At 47.2% G+C, this 12927-nt stretch overlaps 1 protein-coding gene across 1 annotated transcript; it reads right to left on the bottom strand.

Moving 5' to 3' along the window:
• Window positions 1–563: 563 nt before the first annotated feature.
• On the bottom strand, window positions 564–10573 carry LOC311320471 (thialysine N-epsilon-acetyltransferase-like; the record flags this gene model as incomplete). The annotated part of the gene is made up of 6 exons (XM_084452228.1): window positions 564–731; window positions 1317–1357; window positions 2083–2184; window positions 9713–9796; window positions 10050–10101; window positions 10511–10573. 6 exons carry the CDS (start codon window positions 10571–10573, stop codon window positions 564–566), a joined length of 510 nt encoding a protein of 169 aa, XP_084308354.1.
• Between the last annotated feature and the right edge of the window lie 2354 nt (window positions 10574–12927).

Below are 12927 nucleotides of genomic sequence, written 5' to 3'. Positions count from 1 at the left end.
TGTGCTCTTTATGACAACATTTGAACAGTACTTATCATCATTATTTGCTATCTACGTCTGACCTGTGCTTGTATCTTTGGCTCCTGAAACCAGTATTGTAATATGTTATATCAATATGTGTCACTATTAGCATAAGTCAGGAGGAGGGGCTATGGGTCACAACACATAACACTGTCAAAACACCATACCATAGCCAGTGCTCATTACAGACTTTTTCTATTGTTCTGACCCTAACCAAATACTTTACAACTGCATTGTACTGTGTATAGTACTGATCTCTCACTACTGTGGATGGGTGTCAGCAATGGTGCGCCGAGGGCACCAAGCCATGTAATCTGCCTAATTAATGTATGTCAAGTCAAAGAGACAAGGAAAGGTGCATATTGGAACTGAGCCAATGAGTGCTTCACAGTCCCTGATCAACCTCTGTCCTGGAAGGGCCAAGAGGTCATGAACCCCGGAGGGGCTGAGAGGAGTTGGAGGTCGGGTGGGGAGGGGGGGTAGGGGGGGTTCTGTGCCCGGAGGGGGTGAGAAGAGTTGGAGGTCGGGGTGTGTGTGGGGTGTTAGGGCTGTGCCAGGTGCTCTAGTTGTTCCCCCTCACAGCACATGCAGTGGTAGCCCAGGTTGGCCGTGGTATCGAAGCAGCCCTGGCTCATGTAGAAGTCCATGGATGGTTTGTTCCAGTCCAGCACGGTGAAGTTCAGCTGGTTGCAGCCTGCGGCCAGGCCCAGCTAGAGAGCCAACGCCACAAACACGGAGAGACACAAACTTGAGGTTTTCACAGATCAGCCACATGGGGAAAGTCATGCTTGGGGCTAAGGGCCAATATGAGCTCAGGTTTTATTAGGTTCCCTGTTAGCTGCGCCAAAGCCAAGGCTATCCATGCTGGGGTCCAGTATACACACAGAGCCATACACACACACACACACACACACACACATATACTGTATACATACACACAGAGCCATATACACACAAATATACACAGCCATACACACACAAATACACACAGAGCCATCCACACACACATACACACGAGCCATACACACACAAATGTACAGAGCCATACACACAAATACACACAGAACCATACAGTACGCACACAGAGCCATACACACACAAATACACACAGAGCATACACACAACAATGCATGCATTTCCGTGCACTTAACAGGAAGTAAATGCTTCAGGACAATTCAAACAAAGCTGTGCACAAAGATAGAAATAACTCTCACATACACTCTCTCTCTCTCACACACACAAACACACACACACACACTCAAACTCACATAAACACAGCTGTCCGGATCACTCACCTGAGCCACTTTGCTCATCAGTGCCTTGCCAATACCTTTACCTGTCAAACCAAGACAGACACACCGTAAATTGTGTGTACAAATACCAATGTCAATGGAAACACGTTGTGTATATCCTAGTAGCATAGGTTATTTCACATTTATATTTCACATTGGAATTATCCTACTTCTTCTTTTGTATAAATGAGCTGAGTGAGAAGTTACAGACAACAGACTAAAGGGCAACTACTGTGTTAGTAAGTAAAAAGATTAAATATGTCTTAATGATACTTAACGACCCTGCGGTCGATCGACACGGTCACGGCTCTTCTCTGTCCTGGTCCTGCAGTGGTGGAATGAACTGCCCACTGACGTCAGATGCCCCATGTATCTACTACTGTCAGGGATGCCCATGTTTCGCCGCAGGCTCAAAACTCACCTCTTCAAGACGAACTACTAGGCTCCCCCGTCTTAAGCACCTATTGTATTTATATTTAGCTACTCTTTCACTTTGGCTTTGTAAGTAGTAAGTAGCCTTGAGAACCAATTGTTCTCGAGCGGCCCATGGCTGGCCTAAATAGCCTAAAATAGCACTAAATTATAATCTCAGTCACTTGTTTAGAAAAGACATACACTTGTGAGCTCTGGTGAGTAGTAGAACATTGACTCCCTATGTTAAATGTGATTATTATAAGTCACTTTGGATAAAAACGTCAGTTAAATGACTAATGTAATGTACAGTAATGGACGAAGTGTAATGGAACTGGATGAGAAGGATATGGCTGACCTCTGAACTCTGGCATCACGTACAGGTCCTCCATGTAGACCGCCCGGCCCTTAAACGAGCTGTAGGAGAAAATGTAGAGGGCGTAGCCCACCTTGGCGTGACCTGCAAGCAGACGGGTACCAGAGGTCATGGCTACACTCACAGTAGTGGACCCACACACACATTTACTTTAAATTCTTTCATATGCTAGATGTATTTTAAACATACTCTTTTGTAGGCTATTCTCACGTATTACAGACACTAGCCCCATGCGTGCACACATACACACACACACACACACACACAATTGGTTCTGAATGTGGAAAACCAGGTGTGTGTGATGGAAGGAAAGTGATACCAGGGCAGCAGTTGAAATGCAAGTCTTTGTTCCGGTGGTCTCATAAAGGAGACTCAGTCTCTTATGCAACCAGCCAGCAGAGAGAGTAGCCAGCGCAGCACTCAACGTGTTTAGGTGACCAAGTGAACTTATTAACACATGAGCCACTCTTGGTTTCACGTCACTGGAAAATGTGACTTCTCCCTGACTGGCATCAGAGCTGACCTCCGGTTTGATTTGGATATCAGTCTTTTGGGAGACTTGTGATGACAATAAAAGACGGCCCCCAATCTCACACAATACCACACAGTCCAGTGTCTCTTTTTCAGGTGTATTCCAAATGAATCTCTCCAACATGGGATTTGAGCCTCAAGCAAAAGCGGTTTATTACAGAAGGTTTGACATACAATAGACAATGGCATGGTCTAATGCACAGATGACCTGTCTGTATGCTGTCTGGACCCAAATCAAAGTATTGGTCTCATTGCAACATTCTTATGTGGTTTGAGTGTCCCCCCTCCCTCGTCTCTTCTCCGATAAGACTGTCTCTGGTCTCTTCTGTGGCCTTGTTTTGGTCAAGTTAACCTACGCCGCCTCGGCGCCCCGGCCTTTATCTCTAACCACAACAATGGTGTTTGGCACAGAGTGTACCAGCCATGGAATGTCTTTATCTCATAAGTCTATGGAAGAGGGACACCGTTTCTTACCGAAAACTCAAGCCGACAGCCATACTCAGAGGTCAATCATCATAATTAGGAAATAGCTAACAGGATCATATTAAAAGGCATTTCTCTGAAAATCAACCATATTCAACACTTGATATTATTTTTTCTTGCTTTTTCATTCACTGCCAGAATTGGTGGAGTTGACGTGGCATTAACCGCTCAGAACAGAACAAAGGAAAGTCGTGGTGGTCTATGGTGTGTGTGTGTGTGTGTGTGTGTGTGTGTGTGTGTGTGTGTGTGTGTGTGTGTGTGTGTGTGTGTGTGTGTTGTAGCGCCCAGGACGTTTGTGTCTGTACGTCACCGCTCACATGGGTAACTAGCATCACGAATATCACGGGGCACACCCCACTTCTTCGGCCGTCCATCCAATCCCCACAGCCCCGCGTACTATAAACCCTGCCTACCGGAAAACATCATGTCTGCTCAGCACCAGCACCCCCATACCAGCAGGACGGACAAACAAAGCTTACCTCTACGATCATATTCAATCGCGACGCATCGGCAGTCAACAAGCTAGCCGGTGTTAGCTGGCTACGCTAGCCAACACCAAACGGAGCCTTGAGCGCCCAACAAAAGACTCCAGACGAGCTGCCTTGACGCCCCTGACTGACTTACGGACATTATTACAAGTAAACGGGAGGGACGGGGATCTGTGGTAAAACCCGGAGTGGACTATATATATACACACATCACGATCCAGTTGGATTATTGTGTGGAAATGGACTCTGGACTCTGATGGACTGAACCCCACACTCGCACCTAACCTCACGCACGCAATGTTGTGTTTCATATGAATATAATGAACATATCATGCAAACTGTCTGTTGTGCTGTTGTGTGGTTATTTCTTGCGGTGTGATGTTCCATATGATATATACTATTACCTGAAGTATTGTATTTGCCTTTTGTAAGGGTTGACCGACTTTATTTGTCAGACTTGACTCTGACTGGCACCCCGGCGAACAACTTAAGAAGGTCTATCCCGTTACAAAATGGCACCCCAGGTGGGACACGAGCTGGGAGAACACAATTAACCCTGGCTGAGGTCTCGTATAACATGATCTGACAAACAAAGGACACCCAAGATCACCCATCAAATAAGAGTATATATAAAAGTGGTTATAAATAAAATCACTTGTAACATAATGAGTGAAGGTGAAATGGCTGACGCATTCGACCTTCTGGATCTATCCTGGGCTGGGCTGCCCCCAGTCTGCCCAGGGGGCCAGTTATTGACACCTCTGGTCCCTACCACACAACCCTACCCCCGCCAAGGGAGCCTGCCCTCTGGTGGTCGAAGACTATGAAGATGAACTGGCGGAGAGAGTGAGGACGAGAGTTCATCTTCATAGTCTTCGGACAGAAAGGCAGCTCGGAACTTCTTCTGGAAGTCTGACCAGGTATGTGTGTTTAAACGAGCCACATCCAGCCAGTCCCTTGCAGTTCCATGTAGGACATTTCTCAAAGTTGCCATCACTTCCTGATCATTCAGTGGGTTTAAGTCCAGGAAATCATTGCATTTCTCCAGATATATCAGAGGGTCCGTTTCATCCCCCATTTTCCCAAAGGTGGGAAAGAGCAGTTTCACAGGGCATTTACCAGGCGCCCGTTTTTTTTTTTTTTTTTTTTTATTTATTTTTTTTTTTTTTTTTCAGGGTGATAGAGAAAGCATCCGGGATTTCGCCTACATGTTTCGCTCCTTGTGCAGGCGGTGGAAGCCAGACCTTGAGGAGGATGCTGTCCTCAAACTGATTTTCAGGAACCTCAATCCTCGGATAGCCAGCCAGCTCCGAGGCAGAGTCACTACAGTGGATGAACTGGTGAGACTGGGTCAACAGCTGGAGAAAGATAAGGCCAGTCAAGTACTGTATGAACAACGTAAAAAACAATCAATGAGACCAATGGAGAAGGTGGATTCACCCAGTACTGATACCCTGCCCCAGAAGAACAAGCCTGCCCCTGTGGTTTACTGTTGGAGATGTAAGGACAGTCATGTTCCTTATTCCTGTCCCAACTACAAACAGTACAGGGATTCCAAGCCCTCTTACCCATCCAATTCGGAGCAACGTAATCAACCTCAGCAGCCCCATAGATCTCAGCCACCCCTGGGTTCTCAGCAGTACCGCCCGCCACCCTCTCACTCTGCTGACCGTCGGGATGCAGCTTCACTGACCGTAGCCCATACGACACCCTCGGCGCCATGCATTACCTCCCCTTCATTTGTGCAGGGTCTGGGGTCTAACGCGTTTCCTGGTCTGAGCTGTGGCTCCACCCTACCCCGGCAGCTGAATGTGACAATATCAGTAAGGAACTGGAGGGGGACTGTGGTTGTGGATACAGGGTCATCATACACTCTGCTCAGTGAGCAATTGTGGATGGCCGCTAAGGCCCCAGATGACAAGCTCACCCCATGGACAGGCAGTCCCCTGTATCTGGCTGACGGGCAGTCTAAGATGCCTCTTGGTTGGGTGGAGTTGGAGCTATGTCTGCAGGATAGAGTCTGGATGATTCCTGTGGTGGTGTTGGATTCCGCGTCCCTCGTCTTTCCTGCTCTGTTGGGGCTGGACTTCATGTATTTCACTGGTATGCTATGGGATGTTGTTGAGGGGCTGTTTTGGTTCAGGGACGATGAGAGGAGGAAGTATCCCTTCAGTGCAGAGTCCTCGCCCAGGGGGGGAGGGGAGGTTGACGACAACTCACTCTCCTTCTTCTCAGTGGAAGCTCCATCAGCCTCTGCACTGACACCTGCTCTGGCCACACGGGAGGACTCCGACTTGTCCCTGAGGGCAATCCAGGAGTCTCATCTGGAGGACCACATGAAACCGCAGTTAAAGACTCTCCTATGCAATAATGCAGATGTGTGCAGAACAACAGTGGGACGTACAGGTCTACTGAAACATCAGATCTTTCTCACCAACCCACATCCCATCCGACAGAAACCCTATCGGGTCTCGCCACCTAAGCTGCAGGTGATGAGGGGGCTCGTGGATGATATGCTGGAGAAAGGGGTTATCGAACCTTCATACTCTGCTTGGGCTTCCCCTGTAGTCCTGATCCCCAAGAAAAACGGTCAAATCAGGTTCTGCGTTGACTACAGAAAGGTGAATGAAAACACTGTCACGGATGCCTACCCTATGCCCACCATCCAGGAGATACTGGACAGCCTTGCAGGTGCTGCCGTCTTTACCTCCCTGGATTTAAATAGCGGGTATTGGCAGGTTGAGATGGACCCAGAGATGCAGGAACTCACTGCCTTCATCTGCCCTCTTGGTCTATTTCAGTTCCGGGTCATGCCATTTGGGCTGAAGAATGCCCCAGCCACCTTCCAGAGGCTTATGGAGAGGGTGCTGGGAGAATTGAAAGGTGTCATCTGTTTCGTCTACCTGGATGACATTATAATTTTCTCCCGGTCCTGGGAGCAGCATCTCTACGACGTTCAGGCTGTCCTCGACCGGCTCCGACTTGCAGGCCTCTCCGTGAACATGAAGAAGAGCAAACTGTTCAGGACCTCTCTGAAGTTTCTGGGACACGTTGTGTCTGCCGCTGGTGTTCATGTTGACCCGGACAAGACTGAAGCTGTGCGCAACTTCCCAGTCCCCACCAACATGAAGGCTTTGCAGAGGTTCCTCGGCATGTCCGGGTGGTATCACCGCTTTGTCCCTAGCTTCTCAGCAATCGCTGAGCCACTCAATGCCCTGAAAAGAAAAGGGGCAAAGTTCGTCTGGTCACCAGCCTGTCAAACTGCCTTTGAGACACTGAAAGGACATCTGATAACTCCACCTGTTCTGGGTCACCCGAACTTCAATGTTCCTTTCGTGGTCTACACCGATGCCAGCGAAATCGGACTCGGCGCAGTATTGGTCCAGAAGTCTGCTGGGACAGAGGAAGTCCTCGCGTTTGCCAGCCGCAGCCTGAACCCTGCTGAGAAGAACTATGCTGCCACCGAGTTGGAATGCCTGGCCGTGGTGTGGGCTTTGGAGAGGTGGAGGCATTATCTGGAAGGCCGCCTGTTCACAGTGGTGACAGACCATGCCTCCCTGCTGTGGGTGTTCAAGACCACCAAACCCAGCTCACGGCTGATCAGATGGGCCCTCAGGCTCCAGGAGTTCACTTTTACAGTGGAATATCGAAAAGGGAAGTACAATACCCTGCCAGATGCCCTTTCTCGAGCTCCGACCGACCAGCCCTCCGTGCCTGTGTGTGCGACCGTCATGTCAGCCGCAGCCAGACCAACAAAAGAATTACCCATTTCCGTCGAGACCCTGTGGAGAGCGCAGCAGGAGGATGAGGAGTGTCAGGCCTTATACCTGAAGGTTATGGAGAATGGCAAGATCAATATTAATGCTAGTACATGCATGGATATAAGAGAGGACCTCATTTACCGGATTGTTACACTTCCTTACAAGACCCAGTATCAGCTATACATACCTGCCGGATTCAGGACACCGCTTCTGGAATACTTCCACCAGGACCCCCTGTCTGGACACCTTGGAAGGCACAAGACCTACCGGAGACTGCAAAACCTGGTCTACTGGCCGAAGCTGAGCTGGGATGTAAGAGAGTATGTACGGAATTGTCAGGTGTGTCAGGCCTACAAGCCGGAGAACAGAAAACAGGCAGGCAAACTTCAGCAGACTCTGGTCCAACGCCCCTGGGAAATGCTGGGGATGGACCCTAATGGGACCATTTCCCAGAAGCTCCAACCAGAATGTCTACCTGCTGGTTTTCGTGGATTACTATACCAGGTGGGTGGAATTATTTCCCTTAAGGACGGCGACTGCGGACAGCGTCTCCCGGGTCCTGGTGAGGGACATCTTCACCCGATGGGGTGTGCCGGACTACCTGCTTTCGGATCGTGGAACACAGTTCGTCTCAGCGGTTTTCCAGGACCTGTGCCAAACCTGGAATGTGGGTCACAGGATGACATCTGCATACCACCCACAAACAAACCTGACAGAGCGAGTGAACCGTACCCTGAAGACCATGATAGCCTCTTATGTGGGCCAACAGCATAGACAGTGGGATAAATACCTCCCTGAGTTCCGGTTTGCCATAAACTCTGCGGTCCAGGAATCCACCGGTGTTTCCCCGGCTGAGCTAAACCTTGGACGTGTACTCAGAGGACCTCTGGACGTCGTGCTGCAGCCTCGAGAGCCTACACCAGGCTCCGCCGTCTACCGCAAGGTCGCCCAGTTTGAGGAGCTAAGTTCCCTGGTTACCAGGAACTTGGACGCTGCGCGACGTCGTCAGAAGAGGAACTATGACAAAGGGAGAAGAGACGGGAAGTTTGCTGAACAGGATCGAGTCTGGGTACGAGCCCATCCCTTCTCCAAAGCAGCTAAGGCCTTCACGGCAAAGCTAGCCCCCAAGTGGCAGGGACCCTATCGTGTGGTGCAGGAGGTTGGGCCTGTTAACTATCAGGTAGTTTTGGAGGAGTCCGGTGAAGACCTGAAAGTCGTACACATTTCCCGCCTGAAGCCCTGCTACCCCACTGCTCAGGACCTTGAGAAGCAGGAACGCCAGCGTGTCCTGGATGTTTTTATGGAGGAGTCTGATGATGAGGACTTCCTCGGCTTCTCTGACGCTGCCTGTTCTGCTCCCAGTGAAGGTAATCCCCTTGAGGAGCAGGAGCGCCGGCGTGTCCTGGATATTTTTATGGAGGAGTCTGATGATGAGGACTTCCTCGGCTTCTCTGATGCTGCCTGTTCTGCACCCGGTGGAGGTGACCCTGGTCCAGAAGAGACAAGACATGATTGTTCCTCAGACTCTGTCCTTGAAGGCCCGGAACACTACAGCGCCTTACCTTTGGTCGGCTTCTGCTAAGGGGGGAGGAGTGTAGCGCCCAGGACGTTTGTGTCTGTACGTCACCGCTCACATGGGTAACTAGCATCACGAATATCACGGGGCACACCCCACTTCTTCGGCCGTCCATCCAATCCCCACAGCCCCGCGTACTATAAACCCTGCCTACCGGAAAACATCATGTCTGCTCAGCACCAGCACCCCCATACCAGCAGGACGGACAAACAAAGCTTACCTCTACGATCATATTCAATCGCGACGCATCGGCAGTCAACAAGCTAGCCGGTGTTAGCTGGCTACGCTAGCCAACACCAAACGGAGCCTTGAGCGCCCAACAAAAGACTCCAGACGAGCTGCCTTGACGCCCCTGACTGACTTACGGACATTACAAGTAAACGGGAGGGACGGGGATCTGTGGTAAAACCCGGAGTGGACTATATATATACACACATCACGATCCAGTTGGATTATTGTGTGGAAATGGACTCTGGACTCTGATGGACTGAACCCCACACTCGCACCTAACCTCACGCACGCAATGTTGTGTTTCATATGAATATAATGAACATATCATGCAAACTGTCTGTTGTGCTGTTGTGTGGTTATTTCTTGCGGTGTGATGTTCCATATGATATATACTATTACCTGAAGTATTGTATTTGCCTTTTGTAAGGGTTGACCGACTTTATTTGTCAGACTTGACTCTGACTGGCACCCCGGCGAACAACTTAAGAAGGTCTATCCCGTTACAGTGTGTGTGTGTGTGTGTGTGTGTGTGGTGCCCTCACCCTCTTTGGTTCTGTGCTGCTCCGGCACCTCTGCGATGATGCCGTGGAAGAAGGGGTTTTTGGAGAACCCGTCCTGCTCCAGATCTGGACAGATGCAAGGCAGAGAACTGTTAATGGAACTCCTCTTTAAAATATCCACATGGCATTTGTGTAATGAAATGTAAACCAACAAAAGTTGAATTTTTAAATTGTTGACAAAATAATAAACAGTTTATTTCTAATCCAAGATTACTTGAGAGTGAAAGATTCACCCAATTTAAATGTATTATAAATACGACATATTATTCTAAATCAACAATAAGCTATTGTGAATAGCTGGGTGTGTAGCGTATCCTACCTCTCTGTGTGATTTTCACTTGATATGACATTTTCTCATATTCAGCCAGTTCCTGTAACAGCATTCATCCAACCATAACTTTGATGGGGTCTATTTGTCAATACCAACAATAGCTTGCTGCTTGAGGGCATGCGAATGTAAACCAGATTATAGACATATGACATTAGCGTTATTACAGGTAGATAAACGACCATCACTCAATGGTTATAGTTAATAAATGTGTGTAAGCCTACACACTCTGTGTTAAATAACATGATGCTCTGACTGTGACAATCAGCCAACCGGGGGAAAAACACTATAAAATAATGCTTGGTTAAAATAGACATTTATTTTGTTATGGTGACGACTGTTCTAAACTAATTAATGTGACGCATATCTTGATGTTAGTCATTTGGAAACGATGTCGTTGTCGTCAATAACAAACACGTGCGTGCATCAGCCCGCGTGCCAGCTGAGCTCACCAAGATCATCCTCGCGACGTCCTTACAGTCCTCCAGCGTGGCAGGGCGGATGGTGAAATCCATGTTGTCAATAACGGCAGTTTACCTTAGATCATTAATTAGATTAAAATTAAGTCTAAAAACAGTGATCTGGAAAAGGGAAAGATGGGGGAGAAAAGCGGCTGTTACATCACAGCTTAGCCCACAGCCCAGCAGCTGATGAGAATTTACAGCGCCCTCCGTGCGTAAGGAGGTGACCGTGGGAAGTCGTTTATTACACCATATTATATTTATTAAATTACACCATAATAATCTGCGGTGGCAAACCTGTCCCTTCGAACATAAAAGGTACATTTTCAATCCCAATGCCAGATGTGATGGTCCGCTGTTGGAGCGCGTGTGCGTACACGCGCGCGTCATGACCGCCATACATTTGCTCGAAGATGCTGACATGTTTAGTCCCCTTTACCGATTCACCCCCCAAATCACTTAAAAACGATCTCATCTACGATCATGGCAAACCTATCCCTTCAAACATATGCTAAAATGTATAGATGCTATAGGCCTACGTTGATCATCCGCTCTTCGAGCGCGGGGGTGATATGATTCATTTACATGACTTCATCTCACTTAATAACCCTTATTATTTGCTAGAAGATGTTGACACTTTTAGATTCCCTTGAAATGGGCTGTAATGACGCACATGTAACCATGTGATCGTGACTTCAGTGCCAGAAATAATCTATAAAGATGATCTCATAGACTTTAATCAACTCGTACCTACATGAGATTGCACCAGTCCTGTTTTGCCAATTCGTAAATTAATATTAAGATACCACGTGTGTTTCTGTAGCTGCTGCTTTACGACCATTTATATAACTTTATATAACCCCTTTGGAAAAAAAACATGGCCAATCATCACCTGCAGGGTTACCAATAGGCCTATCTTAACAGTGTTAAAGTGCTTATTAAATACATATTTATAACAGAATTTAGTATATACATGTTAGTTATGTTGAAGACTTTACACTTTAATAGCATTTAAGTAAAAAAAAAAAAAAAAAAAAAAAACTTTTATGATATAATAAAAAATGTTTTTTGTGTAAAGGGGGCATCTTCCACCACCCGGAGTGCAAGATGCCCCCCATGGAATATTGCCTCACTTGTCATTTTAATCTTAAATAATTAATCATAGAGTGTAAAATGAGTCTCAATCTTATAAAAGTAGTTATTCATATTTTAAAATGTAATTATTTCTTGAAATATATGCATAGGCTACATCCATTTTGGCATAATATTAGGCATTAGAAATGTGGTTTATTCATTAATTTTAATGCAATTTAATGACATTTATAATTAAAAAATGTTGATGAACATACATAATACAATAAATAGATACATAATTTAGTAATAATAACATTATTAATAATAACTATTAATAGGCTAGAGGCCTATTAATTAGATTGGCCTTACTCCTGTGCTACATTTGACATTTTCATTCATACTAACCTACCAAAAGATAAATTCACCAAACGAATGGATTACATTACCTAGAATACCCCTGATAACATGTACAAAACGACTTGTATATACAACTTTCTAAAATCTGATATATGCTTATTTTCTAACAGCAGAAAATTAGGTCAACTTACCTCCAAAACGTTTTTGCTGAATAACTGTCAACTTCTATGTGACAGGTCAAGTATTTGATGTGGTGGCCTGGTGCCATCTGAGAAATGTTTTCGGTTGGAAAATAGCACCCCCTAGCGTTCACAGGGGGAATTACATGGGGGGGGCGTCTTACCCTCGGGGGGCGTCTTTGGGTCCTCTACCCCAGTGAATGTAGACATTGAATTAGGTTTTGTAGCTAAAAATAGTGTAGAGAGATGTGTCCTGGTCGTGGCCAGGGAGCCGGCTGCAGGGCGGGGAGGAAGCCGGCTGTGTGAGGAGGGGGCCCGGGGCCGGCGGCTGGGAGGACCCCGAAGCTCATAATGAACTTTCTTTGCAAGCTTTTCCCTGAAAAAAAAAAGGCCAGCGCTTGTGTCTATTAATAGCTCCTACATTGAAGTAGGAAGCGGGTTGGCTGTAGTCTGACTAACCGCACCTTTCTTTCATTCCACGTAAGCAGGAGCAGCGCTGCCACCCTCTTCATCAGTCTGCCTGCTCTCTGGCGATGACGTGCGCGCTTTTAGGCTATAGACGCGCTCCACGACCCGAGCGATCAGAAATGGAACAGAACGCGGGTGCGAACAGTGAGTAAGACAAGAAAATTGGAGCTTTCAGCAGGATACTAAGTTACTCATGTCGTCTGCGTAATATACGTAGGGCAGCTCCAGCAGGATGAAACAAAACGATACACAGTAGGACTGTGAGAGAAACGTCGAGACATTCAAGGTGATATGGCGAATATTGTTAGTTTCCAACAATGCAGCCATCAT

The sequence above is a fragment of the Borostomias antarcticus genome (genome assembly GCF_949987555.1).
Source record: "Borostomias antarcticus genome assembly, chromosome: 17".
Taxonomy (NCBI): Eukaryota; Metazoa; Chordata; class Actinopteri; order Stomiiformes; family Stomiidae; genus Borostomias; species Borostomias antarcticus.
This window is presented reverse-complemented; position numbering and strand designations above follow the sequence as displayed.